This window comes from Heteronotia binoei, chromosome 21 (assembly GCF_032191835.1).
Source record: "Heteronotia binoei isolate CCM8104 ecotype False Entrance Well chromosome 21, APGP_CSIRO_Hbin_v1, whole genome shotgun sequence".
In the NCBI taxonomy this organism is placed as follows: domain Eukaryota; kingdom Metazoa; phylum Chordata; class Lepidosauria; order Squamata; family Gekkonidae; genus Heteronotia; species Heteronotia binoei.
Window position 1 is genome coordinate 32005498 of NC_083243.1, and position 21041 is coordinate 32026538.

Consider the following 21041-nt stretch of genomic DNA (forward strand, 5'->3'; position numbering starts at 1 on the left):
CCTAGAGGCTGGCAACCATTAGTCTTGAAATGAAAAGAATTTTGGTGCTCATGGACCATACAGATTGGCCAGAATGTTGGACTCTGCAGATTGTGTGCCTTCATTTGGTGTTCTAATCTCCTGTTAGAGTACTCTTCGTCTTTTTCTCTAGGTATCGCTTGGGTCTAATATAGGGAGGCCCTGCCTTGCCTGTGATACTCTCTGGGTCAGGTTGGCATCCACTCAAAAGCCTAAGGGTTGTGACTCAATAAAGAAGATATCTACCACCCTCATTTTTAATAGAGGTGTGGTTTGTTGGAGACAGACTGCACAGCCCTTGGTCAGAAGAGGCTGTATTACGAGTTGGGGCCTGTAGGCCTTTTGTTCTCCCTAGTCCTTTACTACAAAGGAGTGGGGAAATCCGAAACTTGAATGGGTTGTGGTTCTGCTTTCCCACTTTCTGTTGCAGCATGCCTGAAGGGAATTTGATTTTAGCTCTGGGGGTTATCTCATACATGAATATACATGAAGCTGCCTTCTACTGAATCAGGCCATTGCCCCATCTAGGTCAGTATCATCTACTCAGACTGGAAGTAGCTCTCCAGGGTCTCAGACAGAGGTCTGTCACATCACCTACTGCCTGGTTTCTCTTAACTGGAGATTCCAGGGATTGAACCTGGGACCTTCTGCATGCCAAGCAGATCCTCTACCACTGAGCCATGGCCCCTCATCTCATGTTGCCTTGTGGCTAGGAAGGAGACTGAGCTATGAACTGGAAGTAAAAATCTCATCTCACGCAGGACTTCACTGATGTGGACTTTTCAGGCAAGGCACTATCAGTCAGCCCCTTGCATATAGAACAGATGTGTGACATTTGGACATCATAATAATTGGTCTCCCTTCTAGGGTTCTGCTGAAGACTATTGATCCAGTGCCTGTTGCCATCTCCTTTACTTTATGGCCTGCGCTTCTTGTTGAGAACCAAAGTGAATTACAAAATATAAAGCACAGCATAAGAAAGCAAGTAAACAATGCTTGTAGGACTAGAATTAGGAACTGTCTAAGGCACAAGTTACTGTTATGCAGGGAGTGGTTTATAAAAAGTGCCTTCTTGAACCACTCCACAATACTACTGCTGTAAATGGGTAGGGTTTTTTTTCCCCTGCCGGAGCCCACAGGAGTGGAGCTTCACCTAGGCTGGCCAGGGCTCCGGCTAGCCCAGCTCACCATGTGGCGGCCACATGCTCCCAGACCTGGTGGTGTGGCCTAATATGCAAATGAGCTCCTGCAGGGATTTTTCTACAAAAAAAAAGCACTATTAGTGGGCATATGAAACATATGAAGTTCTTTTGGCATTATTTATATAGGGATTTTCCTAAATATTACTGTTGAATTGCTCCCTTGTGCAGTGGCCTTTGGTTGTCTAGAACCAAGGTTAGTCCCGGATGGATCATCCAATGGTCCTCTTCAACTCTGGGAAAAGTCCTGATATTATTGCTTCTCTTTTCAAACTACAGGTGAAGTTGTTTCTGTCTCTTCAGACATCAAGTGCCTACCATCTGTTTTCATTAACATAGTGCCCAAAAAAGTCATCTCTGGTTTGCAATGTAGATATAGTCCCTCTTAGTGGGGTTGTTACCAGCAAATTCAAAGTGAGATCAAAAAGTTGTGAAAGGGGGGAAAAAATCCCCCCAAGTGCAGCAATATTTTTCTTGTTTATAGAAGAAGCCGCTTCTCATAAATGCACACATTTTTTTTTCCTTGATGCTTTGGAACGACACTGGAGATTTAGACCCCTTCACTTGTGGTCTTGGCAACAGCTTCACACAAATGTTTTGCCCTCCTAGTCTCTTAGCCATTTAAGATAAATGACAAAATCACACACAGTCCGAGTAGACTGGAGCACTGGATCTTCTGCCAAGAATGAAGTACCCCTATTGGATTCACATGTGTAGCTGTCAATTCAACATGCTGACTGTAGCTTTTGAACTGGGACACTCAAGATGAATAGGATGCATTAGAAAAATAGGTACTGCTTTGAAATGCAGGGAGAAGGGTTTTTTTTTTTTTTTTTATCTTTTGTTACTGGTGTTTGTGTTCTTGTATCTTCGCAAAGAGTTGTTATCGTTCAAAAACTAGTCTTTGCCCAGAGGGTGTTTTTTGGGCAGTATGATGGAAAAAATTGATGGTGAATTATAGTACAGAAACCTTGTCTGTGCAGAAAACTTGTCAGAAAAAAAGTACTGTGCTGTGGCTACAGCGATATGGCTGTGTTTCTAAATGATTCTACAATCGCCCTCCAACATCCCATATAGCCCCCCCCCCCATTTTTACTTGGCAACACTGTAAGCTGGATCCAGTGAGTTTGCTTTCTCAGTCTCACTCAATTATCCTTCTTACTTCAGCCCCCAACCCCACGTGACTGTCCATGATCCTCAGCATAACCTTTTCAAAGGTCAAAGAAGACCCCTTGCTTCCTTTTCCACCCGTGGTTGAATCCTGCTCTTTGTCAAACTCAGATTACAGTAGCTCGTGGAAAATGTAGACAGCAGTCTTAAGAAGCTGTTCTTAGAATTCTGCTCTGGTCTATGCAGTGGGGCTGATGTGTGTGTGTGAAGTGCCTTCAATCTGCAGACAACTCATAGGTCAAGAGACAAACAGAGGTGGTCTGCCTCTGCAAAGTGACCCTGGACTTCCATGGTGGTCTCTCATCCAAGTACTAATCAGGGCCAACACTTCATAAATTCCAAAATCTGCCAAGATTGGACTAGCCTGGGCCATCCAGGTCACGGGTCAGTGGGACTTAGCCCCTGGAAAGTCATTGTTAGGATTGTGCTGTTCTAGAATCCCTCTTCCCTAAAAATCGAAGGACTAGATGCTTTCTGGGTTATCCTGGTATACAGACATACTTTATTTCATCCCTTGGTTGCTGGAGCTAAATGTTCATTCACTTTAACTATAGTGTTGCTAGACATCTTATCTGTTCATCTCATATACATTTTTTATTTAATTGTTGCTCTCTCTGAGCTCTGTGAACGAACTAGAATGGAAATCTCAATAAAATAAACACCCTCACCCATGAGACTTGTAAATTTATGACACAAGCTCCTTTTGATTGTTAACTACTCTAATTCAAAGGCTTCAGGTAAACACGGGCTTTAAATAAAGATGTAACGGAAGCTGTAGTGATTGAAAATCAGGATATACAGCAGCCGGGCTGAGTTCCGATTAGCTCTGACGGAAGGTTAACTTCATACGACGTGTGTCTGTGTACATATTTTTATGCTTTTATTTAATTGCTTAAGTCATAGCACTACATTCTGACTACTGCCAAGAGAGCAAGAGAGAAAATGCTTCCAACAGAGCAGGAGCAGAGACTAAATACTGTTTTAAATAACAGATGATTTCTAGATGCGTTTAAAGAATGAATAATACAGTTGGAGGAATACAATATCTATTTTTTCCCCTTCCAATTATTGGCGGGGGGGCGGGGTTGCTCTATTCTTTGTAGGTTCAGTACGGAGAAACAGACTACATAAAAGCGGAGCATGCAAAATGCATATCTGGCTATAGCTCAAGTGGCAAAGGCAGCCACAGCGGCCTGTGAATGCTTTATTTGGGAGCTTGATTTCTGGCACTTTACCGAAGCTGCTTGAGCTGACAGTTGCTGCACTTTGCCTTCGCTGATGTGCCGAGCCCCGTTCAGTGGCAGCTTGGCAAGGCATCTCCAGTTCTCTGTTGACCAGCTGCATTAGGACAGCCATAAAACAATAATCCACCCCCCTCCCTCGTCAGTCCGGTTCCTGAGAATGTATCCCAGGTTCTTGACAGTCTCCTCTGGTTTTCCTCTGCACCGCATCTAAAATAACCGCTCTCATTGGCCATCTCCAGCCCTTTCCTGTTGGAGCTTCCAGAAAGTGGCTTGCCCAAGTAGCTATACCACTTTATAGAAGAAGGAAAAGACAGAGGAAAATGTTGGGACTCTCACCTGGCTTATTGTGGCATAATTTTTATACTGTTTTATTAGATGGAGGGTAGTCACTTTCTAACCTGGCATATTATGGCAGCCTTAATTATTTGCTGTATTAATGGGGCAGGAGGAGAACCCCATCATGAGACTTTTATGATCATAGACCACTAGCTCCTAAAACGATCTCTTTCCTTGCACAATTATTTCGGTACTCAGCATTGAGAGAACAGCAAAAGTAGGAACGACAGTTCTACAAAACAACCTGTGCTTTTTTTGAAAGCACATTTTGTGCTGCTGGATGATGCTTCCAGAATTGAAACGCACATTTCTGAAACAGAAGGCAGGAAGTTTGTCTGGATGTACAATACTCTGCTAATAATACTCTGTCTGTAACAAGTTTTCTATTAACCATAGAGAAAGATCCCAAAATATAATCGTTGTATAAAAAGGCATGAACCAGGTGACTGCATATTCAGACATAGCCTGATAAGGAAGTAGGCTTATAAAAATGACTGGAGAAGTACAAGAGGGTATAAGAAATAAGGATAATAAAAGTAAAGATAATTGATTCCTTTGTTAAGTTAGATCTGTACCCTGTTCCATCCAGAAGGCATGGGTGCATGTGAAAGTATCCCACCCAATAAAATGTGGTGTAGTGGTGAAGAGCAATGAACTGTAATGGGAGAACTAGGTTTGATTCCCCACTCCTCCACATGAAGCTTGCAGTTCTCTCAGAACTCTCTCAGCCCCACTTGCCCCATAAGGTGCCTGTTGTGGGGAGAGGAAGGGAAGGAAATTTTAAGCCACCCTTAGATTCATTAAGGTAGAGAAAAGTGGGGTATAAAAGCCTCCTCCTCCTCTTCTTTTAAATAGGATCATAAGTGGTAATAGAAACACAATGAGAGGTACTAAATAAAATGTTCAGAATATCCCCCAAATATGGGCCACCTCAATTCTTCTGACATCAGACCCGTGAATTTGTGAGCTGTGAATAAGGCCCGGCAGTTGTACATTGCTCCTGTTTTTCACCTTTCCCTTCAGACCTAGGTGCCACTGACAGATTTCTCTATTGTTTTTTCCTCAGGGCCGTCCAGGCCTGCAAAGCTGCCGGCGGCCTCCATAACTGCCTCCTCCCACCCTCACACATCAGTGATCGCACCGCCACCTCTCCGTGCTCTGACCTCAATCCCGCCTTGCCTTAGCCTGCCCTGCTGTGGTGCGCGCGCAGTCTCAGTTGGCGGGTCTCAGACTGAGACGTCAGGCACATATGGATGTCATTGTCAGTTGTCAGGTAATAGAAATATTTTATTGTCACTATCTGAAGGTCAGCTGCCAACACAGTGCTCTCTTTATTGTGGAAGCGTCATTGCCATTCGGGAACAGCCAAAGCACTGGTAAAAATTCCTTGCCATCTCCAAGGAGGGAATGGAGATTGGTCTCCTCTTCCTTTTTTGGGGGGTGGAGGGAGGCCTAGCTGGCCTCAGATGATGCCACCAGTTGCTGTTGTTCTGTTTTCCTGAAGGCATGTCTGAGAATCCTCACATTTATGTGATATCCTGATATCAAGCCTTGATTTCTCTGGGCTGTTTAAGCTTAATTGGATAACTTTTAACATCTGAGGCCTTCCTTGCCTAATGGTTTATACAGAGGTCTTTCTTTAGATCTTGTAGGCATATGGCATACTTGCGGTCCATACACTTTCCCTCCACTGCTATTAAAAAAACAACGCTTCTTGTTAATTCCTTCCATCCATTTTTGTTTCTTCAATGCTTTGTATGGGAAACAATGTAAAGAAACCAGTCTCCACTGAGAACACATGATACGTGTCAAAAGCCACTGAAAGAATAAGCCACGAATGGCATACAACGTTCAGCCTAAGTCCAATAGGTGACAGAAAGGCAGTTGAGGTGTACTTAGTTCTTCTTGAGGGAAAGTTACTGCTAGGCAGGAGTGGAATTCTGGCAGGAGCTCCTTTGCATATTAGGCCACATACCCCTGATGTAGCCAACCCTCCAAGAGCTTACAAGGCTCTTTTTTGTAAACTCTTGGAGGATTGGCTACATCAAGGGTGTGTGGCCTAATATGCAAAGGCACTCCTGCTAGAATTCCACCCCTGCCACTAGATCAACCCTTTAAGTACTGTACTCTGTATGGTCCAAACATGGGAGTAAAGTGCAATATCTTTATGAGATGGTTCCGTTGAAAATTCAGGGATATAGTACCCCACAGTTTTTCCTGTAGTTTAATACCAATATTCGAAACTACTGTAACCAGAACCTTTCCAGATAATCAGATTTCTGCTATCTCTCTCTTTTACAAACATTCAAGATATAAATGAGAATAAAATTGCATCCCATACAGCTATTTTAACCAGGGCTGCCACCTGTGAAGAACTAAAAAATTAGGAAGACCTTGTAAGAAAATGATGTATGACATGTATCAGAACATAAATGGTGCTTTATTAGAATACGCTGTTCTTGTAACAAATTAACGTTGCTTTTTTGGTAGCGACTGGCGCATCTTACTTTTACGTGAATTTTCCTATCAATACAATATAAAGAACTGTTCCTTGAAATAAGGAACAAGTGGCAAGCGTAACATGACCTATAGATTTCCTTGAGTGTGGCTGAGAAATATATGAGAAGCACAAAGAAAAGACAAAGTTGTTGAGGGAAAAGATAGAAGAAAGATAGAGGAGGACAAAGAGGGAGAAATGAGTGAGAGGTTGGCTAGTAATAGAAGTACGTAAGCTTAAACGAAAAGGAGAGCATAAACAAATTCACAGACTTCTGCCAAATGAAAATGTAGGTTTCAGGAGTTTCGGTCCTATTATAAGACACTTCATGTGGTGCAATAACTACACAGTTATTACTCAGCCACTGCAGGCGGCCCAGGCTTCTTCCCTGGGGGGTTGCACTTTTGTTTTGCTATATCTTCCCAGGAGATATTTTGTTCATAGGAAGAGCCTGTTCTTCCAACAAGCGGTGTGTTCATTACTACAGCACTATCCTATGAAGGATGAGTGTATGAGTTTCATCTACTTGATGTAAAAAAAAAAAAATGAAGGGGAACCCCCACCACCATCCACTTGGTTAAGTGATGCCTACTCGTCGATATCGCCTGCAGTGCATATAATGACATGTGACAGAACTGCACCACAAAGCCATAGCAGGAGAAAGGGAACATTCCTAGCTTCATGATAGAACAGATAACAGGTTAAGTCCATTGCAGTGTAAAGGATCCCATAGTACAGCAGGGGAAGGCTTTTATCCGAGGCAACGTGGCGTAGTTGATAGAGGGTTGGGCTAGGAACTTGTGAGCCCAGGGTTCAAATCCCCACTTCTACCATGGAAGCTCGCTGGGCAATCTTGGGCCTGTCGCAAACCCAGCCTGGTGTACATCAGAGGGTTGATGTTGTGGGAGGATGGAGGAGGAGAGAAAGATGTTCTAAGCCCAGCTGTGGAGAAAAGCAGGAAATAAACAAATAAATGTAGTGCAAGTGCACAGGTTATGTATATGGTGAATGATGAGGATGGTGACTTTAATGGCAGAGCTGTGGAATGAGAGGTGAAGCGAATCAAGTATTATTTGGAAAGCCTCTCTCTTCTGTGAACAAACCAAGCGCCCTGTGGTTATTTTAGTAACGTTACCCGACCGATAGTCACGTCAAGAGCATTTATTTGGTGTATTATAGACAGGAGTGTCGTCCATGTGGAACGTATATCAGGGAAGCGCCACTGTGTTTGCTCACCCCTTCTAAGACAAACATATGCCACTAATGGAAAGAATAAAACTTTGAATAGATAAGGAATGAGTAACTCGCTTTAGCACACACTGGAGTAAGGGAGGCTCTTGTATTTTCCATGCTTCTTCCTTCCCAATTTATCGTCATATGCTGTTAGGCCTTTGGACTTACCTATTTGCCGAACAAACGGTGCCAGTTCTGTGTTGGAGGTTAGACATGCCATCATGGCTTCCTGTAGTGTTTGCTGCAGTCTACAGCACTTAGAGAACAGGTTATATCAAAGCACATGCTAAGTGTTTGTGACATTAGTTGGTCAGGTTTTGCTTTAAAGAAACATTTTCTCTCCCTTGGAGAGGAGGCGCTTAACCCCGTTCTGTTTCCTTCAGCCCACAGAACAGAAGAAATTAGGAAATATTGCAAGCGCAAGTATAGTGAAGGTGGGTCCTCTGAGCCCATATTTTTGTGGAGAATTAAAATTGGAAGTAGCTTCTCTTTGAATGGAATATGTCATAATTTTAATATTGAATGCAGTAAGATTAAGAATCGCCTAGCAGGTCTGTGCTAGTACTAGAAAGTTTGCTGAACGAATTTAGTAATCCTTTCACCAAACCTCAACCTGCATTTTTTAAAACACCAAGGAATTCTGAATCTTAACCATTGCCTTATTCATTACTCTTTACACTTCCTATACTGGGTAACTTCTCAGTTTTCTAAACATGCTTAGAATTATTTCAAATCACATTTGTTTTCTATAATTATTTCTTTCTTTGCAGAGTTGTACTCATTTTATGGAAATGGACATTATTTTTTCAACCACTTTTCAGTCTGAAGTAGGGTTGCCAGGTCTGTGTTGGAAAATACCTGGCAAGGAGGGGAGGGGCCCCAGCATGGTACAATGCCAGAGAGTCCACCCTTCCAAGCAGCCATTTTCTCCAGGGGAGCTGATCTCTGCCAACTGGAGATTAGTTGTAAAAGTGGGAGATCGCCAGGCCCCACCTGGATACCGGCAACGTACCTTCAGCATTCAGATTTGCACTCCAAATTGAAAGGAATAAAATAACAATTTTGGGTTACCATTTGTAAAAATTAATTTGCCTTTCATCCTCATCTCAAAGTTTCACACACACACACACACACACACACACACATACACATGCAGTCCCAGATTAATAATTTTTTTAAACCCCCCCATTTAGCACACACTGGAGTAAGGGAGACTCTTTTATTTTGCATGCTTCTTCCTTCCCAATTGGGAACCAAAGTGCCTTACAACATTCACCCCTTCTTCATTTTATCCTCATGACAACCCTGTGAGGTGGTTAGGCTAAGAGAGAGTAACTGCCCCATGATGTCCTAGCAAGTGTCCATGACAGTCGGTCATGGGTCTCTCAGCATCTTGTCCAACGCTTTCACCACTAGACCATGCTGTTTCTTAAATATGAAATGGGCAAATTACAAATAAGATATAATTAAAAAATTTAAAAGTTTAACCTAAAATCCAAACCAGTAAAACCTCACAGTGCTCTTGGGACATACACAGATTGGGGAATTTGTAGAGGAAAGAAGCTCTTACGGAGAGAGTGTTCAAAACTGGCATGGTCTTCACAACTGAAGCAATCTGAACCTTGAGCAGTTTTGTAGTGGACATTCTGCATTCCTTGTTGCCTGTGCATGTTTGAGTCTTTCATATATACCATATGCCACTGAGATTTTTTTTCTTTCTGACCATCGTCACAGCTGATTTATGGTGATCTTGTAGAGTTTTCAAGGCAACAAGATGTTCAGAGGTGGCTTGCCTTCATGTGGGTATGCACCATGACCCTAGTATTCCTTGGTGGTCTTCCATTTAAATAATAACCAGGGACAACCCTGATTTAGCTTCCAAGATCTGATGAGACCAGGCTAGCCTGGACTATCCAGATTAAGGCATTGAACTCTATATCTGTATCTATATTTGTCTCCTGTTACTGTTTTGGTATGGCATTTTCTGTTCACAGCCAAAAGACCTGATGTACTGACTGCCATGATAGCTTATCATCACAGTTCACAACTGTATATTTTTCACAAGCTGAAATGTTGCCACGTACATGTAGCTGGGCAGTGCACAACCCCAAGCAGAGTTATAACCTTCTATGTCTATATCTGCTTGATGGCCTACGTGCATAATAACCACCACTGGATCTACCAGTGACACCATTAGTTAACCTATCTCTACTTTCTTCCTGAGACTCACTTAAACCTGATGTTTTCCTTTGAGGTCTCTGTTTCCCCCCCATCAAAATTATTGTTGAGATTCTTATATTAAAAACTCTGAAGAAGATGCCCAGTCTCCAAAAGCTTGTGGCATAATGCTATAATATCGCAGAAGTTTTTGAAAACGGGGCATTTTCTGTCCACTGGGGCCATTCCATTTATTTCAATGGCAGATCACATCTGTTGTGCCTTTTTCTGCATGTACAGACCATCTCCTTCCATTGTGATAAATAGGCCATCCCTTATGGATATACATGAATGTGGAGCTACTAAATGCTAATTCAGATAATTGTTCCAACTGGCAAAATAGAGAGTTCTAGTACTGAAAACTTGTAAGATCTTGCAGTGCAGGGCCCCTTTGTTGGCTGAGTCTGGTTCTTCCAGTAATCTAGTTTTGGTTCCATACTTTTCTATGATCATAGTGTGCAACCATGTTTTCATGGAAGATCACTTTGGGAAGGGAGTGGAAAATGGTGGTAGGATGAGGCGCCTGCAGTCTTCTGCATGGCCTCCTGTCTGCCCTTGGTTCTACAAGCGGCCTCCCATCTCTTTATGCTTTTAATGAATTAATTGCATTTTAATGAATTAATTGCCTGTCTTCCAGTTCATTCATTCTGGCATAATTTAAACCAATGGCTTACAGTCTGATACAAAAAGAGTGGGGGGTAAGGAAGAAAGAGAATAAGAAAATTCAGATACTCTTACCTAATGAGAGAACTCTCTTGTCTTTGTGCTGTCAACCGGATTCCAGGTGGCATCATTCTGGGGGCCAGATTTGGCCCTGGGCTCCTCTAGTTTCTGATCCCTTATTCTAAGAGAGGGGAGAACTTAGTAAATGGCAAGGAGGCAGAGCACTATTATGCAAGTTGAAATTTTTCCTTTATAAGAAAGAACAAGCAGGCTTTGCTTTTGTGGGGCTGTGGATCATGCCCTTTCTTTCTGCTTTTCATTGTGAACAAGATTTCACTGATAAATACAGACCTTTTCCAAGGCTTTCTGAGCCTCGTGTCAGCTACACATGTAGAAAAATAATTAATTCTGTCTGATGTACATACATTTTTTTTTGCCAAGCGGTGAAATGGAATCTTTCCCACTTATCACAGATAGATTTTTTAAAAATGGGAAGGAATTATGCATATTTAAAAAGAAGCAAGTGAGCATTGACAGTCTTGATTAATGGTCAAGGCTGTGAAGTTCAAGGTCCAACACGGAGAAAAACACGGGGCCGGCCCTAGCTCTGAGAGTGTGAAACAGTGTCTCCTTAACGCAAGGAGCTCGGTTGGCATTCATTGTTAAGGCATTCTGAAAAATCACTGAGTGATCTTGTACCATTCACATTCATTTGCTTTGCTTCTGTTTACTGCATAGTTTAACTAGTTTGGGGATTTCTTGGCATGGTTAAAGGAAAGCATACAAACAAGGTGGTGGTTGGGAGGTACCTGTAAGTAAAATAACTGGTGTCTCTCTGTGTGTATTCTCCTCTCCCCCTTCAATTATACTCATGCATTCATTTTTTTTCTGTGTTAGTTTTATAAACTAGCAGCCAATGAGAACCTCTAGATCAGACCACCCTTGCTGGAGGAAAAAAATGAGAGAGAGAGAGAGAGAGCTTGATGCAATTAATACAGTCTGTCTAGAAAGCAGCATTATTTCAGAAACGTTTATGTTAATGATATGGTATGTGTTCTGCACATTTCATACTCAAACAAGAAGCAAGCTTTTGTTTCATTTCCAGACTGGATTTTATTAAAACTGGAGGATCAATGGGAAAACAAAACAGTAATCAGAGGGAAGAATGCAAACTCATCCTGTTAAAAAAAAAGAAAGAAAAAAGAAGCTTCATAATAATCAAGGAGAACAGTGCAGATATGATGCCATTTCTGTACAGTGGCCAGAAGGGTTGGAATGCAGAGTAAAGCAGACAGCAAAATTGGGTTCTAAACACATTCTCGCAATGTCCCCTCCCACCCCGCATGCACACGTTGAGTGAGAAGGATGCTAAGAAGCTGTCCATGTATCAGGTAAAGAACTACTGACATACTGCTGCGGCATATAAACAGTTAGCTTTTCCACGGATGGTGAAAACATTGCTTTTACCAGAGTGAGGATTTACTAAAGTTTGTGCTTGGGCAGAAGAAGCCCTATTAGCCATTGCTGCGTATATTTATTGATCTGAATGAAATATTTATGGCATGTGGAAGAAAAGGAATTTGTGCCTAAATTTGCGCTTCTGTGGAAATACCTTCCCAAAGCTACAGACATGATTCACAAACCATCTTCTTTCTGTCGATCCAGTTTATGCCCTCACCAAACTCAAAAGTAGATGTGGATAGGTGCAAACTTTAAAAAAAAATATTTTGGACATTGTATTTTATACGTAAGTGAAATGCAAATTATGGTATTGCAGAGAAGCAGGCAGAAAGCCAGAATTCATTGGGAGGTGGGCTTCCTTCTCTCACAGTGCCTCTGGTGCTGTTAATTTAAGTTTAAGTGTTGCTATTGTTCTAGAAAGACATGTAAATAGATGTAGCAGCAGTAAAAACCTTATCATCAAAAGTTAAGAATCAGCAGGGGGGTAACAGTGTTGAAAATGTTTGAAAAGTACAGGTTTGCAACTTCCAGATATCCAGCCCTTGTATTTTGTGTGTGTGTGTGTATGCTTGCTTGTGCGTTAATTGCAACATCATCAGGTGGAAAGTACTATTATACAATCTACACACAAAAGGATCCAAGGTAACCGAGGACACAGCCGAGACAATGGCTGCAATGGTTAAGAGACTGAACTGGATTTGATTCTAAACATAGAGCCTCCACTGCCTGAACTCTTCAAACGCTCTGAATGTAGAGCTAAATCAAAGAATTCTGTTTCAAATCCATACAAGATGTTGGTGTGTGTGTGTATTTTTTTCCTCCTTTCTGTGACAGGAGAAACATTTGGAAGTGTAGTTTCTTTCTTTCTTTCTCTCTCTCTTTTTTATAGCTATCTTAAAAAGGAGTTTGGATGTTTAGCACAGCTGGTGCTCATTACATTATGCACTATCAATAAAATAGCATGTGTAATTAATTTTTAATGTGGTGCTCTATGCAGCGCCTTAAAGCAGTTACTGTATGGGGAGAGCCGACACCGGTCGCCAACATCAGAAATATTAAAAGAGAAGGCTGGATTTTTGCATTTTTAAAAAGGTGTGGAAGAGGAAGCGCTGGTTGTCGTCAGCTATCATATCCTGGGCCTTCGAACAATGTGTAAGCTGCAGGAGAGGGCAGATTTTTTTTTTAAAAGATTAATAATAGTTTGAGCCAGTGCAGCATGGGGCTTGGATGAGGGAAAAGCAAGTTGAAATCCTTGCTCTTTCTCCAGTTGTAAATTCACTGGATGACCTTGGCATATGCTAGTCTTCCCTCCGTAGGGTCACCAATCCTGGCGGGGGGGGTGGGGGCAGGGGATCCTCTGGTTTGGAGGCCCTCCTCCCACTTCTGGGCACTGGAAAAGGGGGGGGGGATTTCTGCTGGGCACTCCATTATTCCCTTTGAAGACTGATTCCCATAGGGTATAATGGATAATTGATCTGCAGGTATCTGGTGCTCTGGGGAGGGGTATTTTTTGAGGCAGAGGCAGCAAATTTTCAGCACAGTATCCAGTGCCTCTCCCGCAAATACCCTCCAAGTTTTAAAAGGATTGGACCAGGGGGTCCAATTCTATGAGCCCCCAAAGAAGGTGCCCCTATCCTTTGTTATGTCCAATGGAGGGAAGGCATTTAGAAGGTGTGTGGTCCCTGTAAATGTGATGACCAGAACTCCCTTTGGAGTTCAGTCATGCTTGTCACAACCTTGCTCCTAGCTCCACCCCCAAAGTCCCCAGATATTTCTTGAATTGGACTTGGCAACCCTGACCCTCAGTTTGTGCTGAAGCTAAAAGGAGGCCCTCAGAGTCCTCAGAAAAAGGACAAAGTACATGTTTAACAAATAAATAAGATGATTCTTTTCTTCCTAGTGGAGAGTCTGCTAAGAGATGAGTTGGCTCTGGAAAAAAAAATTCTCAGCAGAATATTGTTGGACTCGAAAGAAAGTTAATTTTTTCCCTCCTTCTGACCACTCTGTATTAAAAGTCAGTCACAGCTTATAAATATCAAGTGGGGGGAACCTCTGGGAGAAGACAAATTCGGATGCAAATCTAAAAGAAAACAAAGGGGTGGGGGGAGACCCTGGTTTCCTTCCAGGAAAATTGTTCAAAAATAATACAAGCCTTCTTCTTTTCTTGTGGCTTTTGGTCGGTTACACTCAAAATAAACGCCAAATTTCCTTCCCTTCATATTTGGGAGTGCTGCTAATTTGGAAGACAGAAGGCCGAAGAACTGGAAAGAGGCCGAAGTCTTTTGCACTGATAATTAACCAAATCATAAACAAATCTATTTGTTTTCTTCCCTTTCTACTTGGGCTGAAAGTGCAGGCCAAGGTTTTTAAGGAGGCCACAAAAAAAAAAAAAAGTGAACCTTTGGAGGAGTTTAGCACAGCTCCTGTTGATGGCTGTCAAGTCCAAGCCCTGAGATAATTCCTCTGCCCTGAGACCAGAATTTTTGCCAGGTGTTGTTTTTCCTGTCACAAAAGTACAAAAGGGAGAAAGCACTCCTGGTAATATTCAGTGCAACTGTTTAAAAAAAGGTTGTGTGAACTAGACAACTCTGCTTGCTCAGCGCTTCAGTATTTATGATTCAGTCCCTTTTAAACATTTTTTACCCTGCCCTTTCCCAAGCTTCTCTGGATGCAAAATCCAACACTACAAACACTAAAACAGTAAAATACAATTCCATAAACATAGGAATATGACCTCCCCCCAAAAAAAAATTTCCCAAAAAGGGGGGGAAACCCCCATGATATTCTAACTAATATGTGAATGTCAGGCAACTCTCTCCATGATGGCATACTTGGAAAAAGCTTAGACTTGCTTTGAAATAAATTCTGCATCCCAACAACAGCAATAAAACTATTCTTAGCTACCTGCATCTCAAAGAAGGACGCATAGGGTGATAAGGGACGGGCATTTAGGGGCGGATTGGAGGCATCCCAAATCGGGCTGGCTGAAGAGAACTGTCTCAAACTATCCACATGCTCCCTGGTGAGGTGGCCCCATCCTGTCTGCGAGGCTGCTTGGCGCAATCGGATTGGGTGTGTGTGCCTCAGACTGTTCTTTTTCTCCCCCCAACGAGTCAGCGCTCAAGTGCTCTGGGTAGTTTTTTTTAAAAATGGAAATGGCTTAGGGCGGCTTGGTGGTTTCACATTGCCAAGGCGCCTCGCTTGTGCACTTCTCCATCCAGACAGCGAAGAGGCAACTGGTGTGTGGCTCAAAAATTTGCTACCATTTCGACAGTGGTAGCTTGTGAACCACTCTGAGGCTGCCAGAGGACGGGGTGAGTATGGGATGGGGCCAGGTGGCAGATGTTCACATTTGCAAGGATTATTTGGGTCGGTTTCTGAGGCATCTCTGAGTAACCCCTAACTGCCTGTCTGTTATCACCCATAAAGAATCAGAAGTGCTTAGTGTCCCAAGTAGGGGTGCCAAACCTGGGTCTGAAAATACCTGAGGATTTGAGGGTGGAGAATGGGAGAGTGGGGTTTGGGAAGGAAGGGACATTCATAGGACATAGTGCCATGCAGCCCACCTTCCAAAGCAGCCCTTTATTTTAAATCAATAAATAATAAGCAATTTGTGTAGTCTAGAGATCAGCTGTAATTTCAGGAGGACTCCAGCACCTACCTAGAGGCTGGCAACCCTCATTCCAAGCCTTTCTTAAATAAAGAGGCACCACAATCTCCCCAACACCAGACTGGCAAGTACACAGTCATATCTTTTGGATGGTCCTGTGGCCACTGCTTAAAAGGCCCTGCTCCAGGTGGCTTGATAGGGGAAGCTATCTAATGAAGTGAGCTTTGACTCACACAAAAGCATATACCCTGAAAATCTTGTTGGTCTTCAGGGTGCTACTGGACTTGAATTTTGCCCCCTGGTATGTAGGTCTTTGGAATTCCCAGCCCTTCTGCACTTGGTCCTTGTTCATACATCAGCGTTTGCATAGAGTTTTTAACACAGGGGAGTATTTCAAAATTCTTTCACATCATGCTTGTGCTGCTTCATTCTCCTGCATGTGTGAACTGGACATAAGACCCAGTCTACATAGGTAGGTGTGACAGTAAGGTATGGGTTAACAGAAAACCAAAGAAAACTGAAGACGCACAGAGCCTGCGTCAGGTGACCTGAGGGTGGGGGCCAGAGTGCTCGGAACTCAGAGAGTGAGAGATTGTCAGCTAACGGCTGAGGGAGTCAGTTAGTGCCTGTCAGAGTCTGAGTGAGTTGGTCCCTGACTGAATCTGAGAGAGTTGGTCTTTGAGAGATCTGAGACAGTGGCTGAGGAGAGAAGAAAAGCTGACTGCTAGCTCTATAAACACAGCAAGGGGCTGTGTGTGACTAAAAGGAAGAGTCACCGTGAAGACCGGAAAGGTCACAGACACTTACATCTCTTAAGATCTAGAGAGGTTGTTGAGGGAACAGATGTGGGTCTAAGAGTCTGAAGGGCTGGGAGTAGAGGCTCCAGTCAACTAGAGAGACTTGGCACATCATACCCAAGAGGCCAGCCTATACTAGTGGTGGAGAGTGTATTATAGAGGAACCTGAGAGACCTAAGAAAAAGAAAGATATTATAAAGCCTGAAGTGACTGAGCAACTTGTTAACTAAGTGAGATACTTTATAGCCCGTGTATATATCACCCATATCCCCAGTTTAAGTCTTTGTGTTGAAATAAATATCTGTGGTTTACGTTAAAGTTCTCTGGTGCCTATAATTTGGGAAAACTGTCAAAGCTGCTGTGGTCCCCTACGAATTGAACCATACATCCATCAGGAAGCAAAAAAAACAACAACCCCGAAGAGACTTGTACAGAGAAATCCATTTCTTACCCACCCCTTGAGTTATATATTCCTGAGGTAAAAAGTTTTAAAAGGAACTACTGAGAAGAAAGAGGGTCTGGGGTAGCCATCAACAGCACATAAAAGCAATCCAGTGGGACCGTGAGTTGGGTGCTGTCATAGTAGGCTTACCAACCTTCAGGTATGGCCTGGGATTCTCTTGAAATCACAGTAATCAGTTCCCCTGGAGATGGCAGTGGTGTCGAACTTTGTAGCTATGGCAGTGGTAGTGTCGAACTTATTTGTTATGAGGGCTGGATCTGACATAAATGAGAACTTGTTGGGCTGGCCCATATGTGTCAAAATTTAATGCTAGGTAGTGGAAATAAAAACTTTATAAAGGACACAGACAAACACAATTAAAGATTTTGTATATCTCCTGTGTGATCGAGGGCACTGGGCAAAGGAAGCTCTGGCTCGTTCCCTCCCTCACCAGGGGATGAGGAGGGGATGGAGCCTCAGCCAATGGAAGGAAAAAAGGCTTGGCTCAATAGCTCTGCTGTGTGATTGAGACAGCCTGGCAAAGCAAACTCGCCCTCCCCCATTTCCCCAAGTGAAGAACTTCAGTCAATGGAGAAAATAGAGGCTTTGCTCTGTAGCTCCTGTGTGATTGAGCAAGCCTGGCAAAGCAAGCTGTGACATAGAAGGAAATGAGAGAGGGAGAAGAAAGACTCGCTCACGGGTCTGATAGGAACCCTCTGGATCCGGGCCGCATGTTTGACACCCCTGCTGTAGAGTCAAGGAATTCAAGGATAAATGGAAGTCTTAGAATGACAGTGAACCTTTCCTAAGTTCACTTCCCTGCATAGACTTTGCTATCCCCAGACACAGCCCCTAAATCTCCACGAATTTCCTAACTTGGAGTTGGCAACCCTATGCATAAGGCATTAGACTCCCTTGCATTACATGCAATGGGGGCAAGACCCACTTTTCAAGAAAAGGATTAGTAGCCAGTGTCATCATCTGTAATTTGGGTCTAAGTGGGGATCTTTTTAGGTTCTGTTTGGGTTCAGGCTGTAAAGTATACAGAAAAACCAATGGTCCGAAGCATATTTTCCATTTGGTAGCAGGAGCAGTCAAGTTTTTAGGTAAACAGGCTGTGCTTCCTTATGCAGAAATCAAGCAGGAATTTCCATCTTTTGCGGCAGCATCACCTTAGCAACAGGGTAAACCACCATGGATGATTTGTGTTGTAAAATCAGCCACGCTAACTTACTCCTACAACTCCTCAATTTTGCTAAATGCTGCCAGTCAGCTGAATGTCTCTTTGCAAACACTTCATAAAAAAAAAAAAAGATTAGAAATAACAGAGAGGAGGAAGGCTTGTGCAAAGCAATAATCTGCTAGGAAATGAACCGCCAAATTAGGGGACACAGGGCCCGTGTGCATTTGCTGGCCTTGTGCTCAGCGCAAATGGTTAGCACTGGGGTTTTTATACATGTGCATATAATAACTGGGTGTTTGCAACTGTTCTCTTATTGCCGCAATAAAAATTCCATTCAATTGTGCATAACGTATGCCAATCCATTTGTTTGCATCACCTCACTAGGCATGTGTAGGATGGAGCGTTCCTTGTTATTTGAGAAAGAGGTTTTGCCCTAAGCTGTGTTAGATCTTTGGATATGTTGCCTGTCCTATATCCTTTGCATACCAGCTAGTTTTTATCATGAAGTGGCAGCCTAGGACTGTAGTGCACAAAGGGATGGTCCTTTTGGACCAAATTTTAGGAAGAAGGTGCGTTTGTGGGGGGAGATTGTTGCCTGAAATAAATTCTTCCAGCAGAGTAGCTGCCAAGCCCCTGGTGGAAAGGTAGGGATCCCCCACCTCCAGCTCCTATTGCCCTGTAGGTTATTTTTTTAAAGACAGCGTTGGTGTTGCATCAGTTCTGGTCAAACTCTAGAAGTGGCATAGAGTAGCACTAGCTTTTACCATCGCGTTTTCAACAATTCCTAGAGGTAATTTAGGTCACTTCTGGATTTTTACTGGAAATGTTGTAATCCTGTAGCCGGTGCTGTAGCCTCCTCATTTCCCTGCCTACAACCATAGTGATACTTAACATGTTCCTATGAATATGTGTTAGAGATGGGTGGCTCACTGGCAGAGCGTCTGCTTGGCATGCAGAAGGTCCTGGGTTCAATCCCTGGCATCTCCAGTTAAAAGGATCAGGTAGGAGGTGATGTGAAAGACCTGAGCCTGAGGCCCTGGAGAGCCGCTGCCAGTCTGAGTAGACAATATTGACAGTGAGAGACCAAGGCAACTTCATGTGTTCACGTATAGAGTGGTAATTTTTGTTTTTACAGGTTTTTGCTGCTGTGAGTGTCAAGCTTCTATTGAACTGCAGTCAATTCAGGACAGAGAAAAGGAGATACTTTTTTTTGCTCAACAAGTAATTAAATTGTGGAATTCACTGGCAGTGGACATAGCGATGACTGTGATGACTTTAAAAAGGGGGTTAGACAGATTCATGGAGGATTGCTCAATTAATGGCTACCAGCCATAGTGAGTAAAGCGAACTTCCATGTACAGAGGAAGCAAACTTCTGAATACCAGTGCCAGGAGGCACCACTGGGGAAAACCTTGGCCTCCCTGTCCTGTTGTAGATGGAACCACTGATCTAACCCAGCAGGGCTTTTAAAATGTTGAGATCACACAAGAGATTTGGCGCCGCATTTTCTCTTTGATCTGTGCTGTGGCATTCACACAGTCCTCATCCTGCTGCCTGGAGAGGCATGGGTGGCAAATGCACAAGAAGAGCATTCATACTGTTCTTGTGCATGCCAGGCAGGTGCGGGGTGGGTGCAGCGTGTGCCCAGCCATTCAGACAGCTGGAAAATGTGTCCTGCATATGTTTTAGAGGAACTTCCTGGTAACTAGTTAATCCGGCCCCAGCCTGTCCTTAGACAAGGTAGGTATGGGAGGAACTCAGGGCAGACGTGTGCATGTGATCACGCACATTAAATCCGGAGGGGAGGCATGGCTAGGTTGGGCCAAATCTCTTGTGTGTATACGTAGATATATACGTATATATGTTTGTTCTTTATGTATGTAAAGGGGCTGTAGTATTCATTACTATGCAGTAAGGGATGTTCAAGTGGCAGTATTATGACCAACTATTTTTGCAGTAACTGTGGTTTAACATAGTGCCTGAACCAGCCTTAACCATCATTGCTACAAACCATAGTTTGTTCTCAAACCAGAAAGTAAAAGCACCATTAGATATCAATTTCCCTGTGGTTATATGTAGTAACTGTGGTTATGCAGCTTCAGGCATCATGACAAAGTGTAACATTATGGCTGACTGAGAAAATGAGGCAGAAAGAACATGTGAGCTTGAGAGAGGGAGGGAGGAGCATGGAACAGTTCATGTGATCTGGGTTGCCTGCTTGTGATTTAGTGACCAGGGGGTGAATGGGGTGAAAAGACGCACTTGAGCACTTTTGCTGGAGCACAATCCTATGTGTGTTTACTCAAAAGTAATTTCCATCGTATTTAGTGGGATTGCCTTCAGGAAAGTCTACCTAGGATTGCAACTTTAGTCATTCCTCATGTTACTTTATTGTCTCCTAAAACAAATAATCCTCATTGCCTCATAAACCAGGAAGGTAAATTAGTTGGATATTTTGATGGGATCCATATTTTCACAGGACCATATCCATCAGAAACAGAAAGGCACAGCAGATTTCTATGTACTGACTGTCCACAGTCCAGCTGATGCAGCTTTATCTTTCACCCGACATGAAAAATAACTGAATAAGGATGACTTTCTATTCTTTAAAAAAAAAAACACCACAAAACGGCTTTAATTGTTTCATTTGATAGTGTTTCAAATCCTGGGGGTTTCCCACAAGGTTTGCAGTGTTTCTTGGGAAATGGTATATGAGAGCCTGAATAATATCTTGGCCACTGTTAAAAAGAAGATATTGGATTTATAGCCCGCCCTCCACTCTGAAGAGTCTCAGAGTGGCTCACAATCTCCTTTACCTTCCTCCCCCACAACAGACACCTTGTGAGGTGGGTGGGGCTAAGAGGGCTCTCACAGCAGCTGCCCTTTCAAGGACAACCTCTGCCAGAGCTATGGCTGACCCAAGGCCGTTCCATCAGCTACAAGTGGAGGAGTGGGGAATCAAACCCGGTTC

The 21041-nt window shown here is 43.1% G+C and overlaps 1 protein-coding gene across 5 annotated transcripts in view; it reads left to right on the forward strand.

Moving 5' to 3' along the window:
• BCL11B (BCL11 transcription factor B) overlaps positions 1-21041 on the forward strand; it is a 190223-nt gene that overhangs the window by 83453 nt on the left and 85729 nt on the right. For 3 of the 5 annotated variants that reach the window (XM_060263073.1, XM_060263070.1, XM_060263071.1), the window contains exon 3: positions 5034-5240. The exons of the other annotated variants lie outside the window; for them this stretch is intronic. In XM_060263073.1, the coding sequence (XP_060119056.1) occupies positions 5034-5240 (207 nt within the window). The remainder of the gene's footprint in view (positions 1-5033; positions 5241-21041) is intronic. 5 annotated transcript variants of the gene reach the window in all.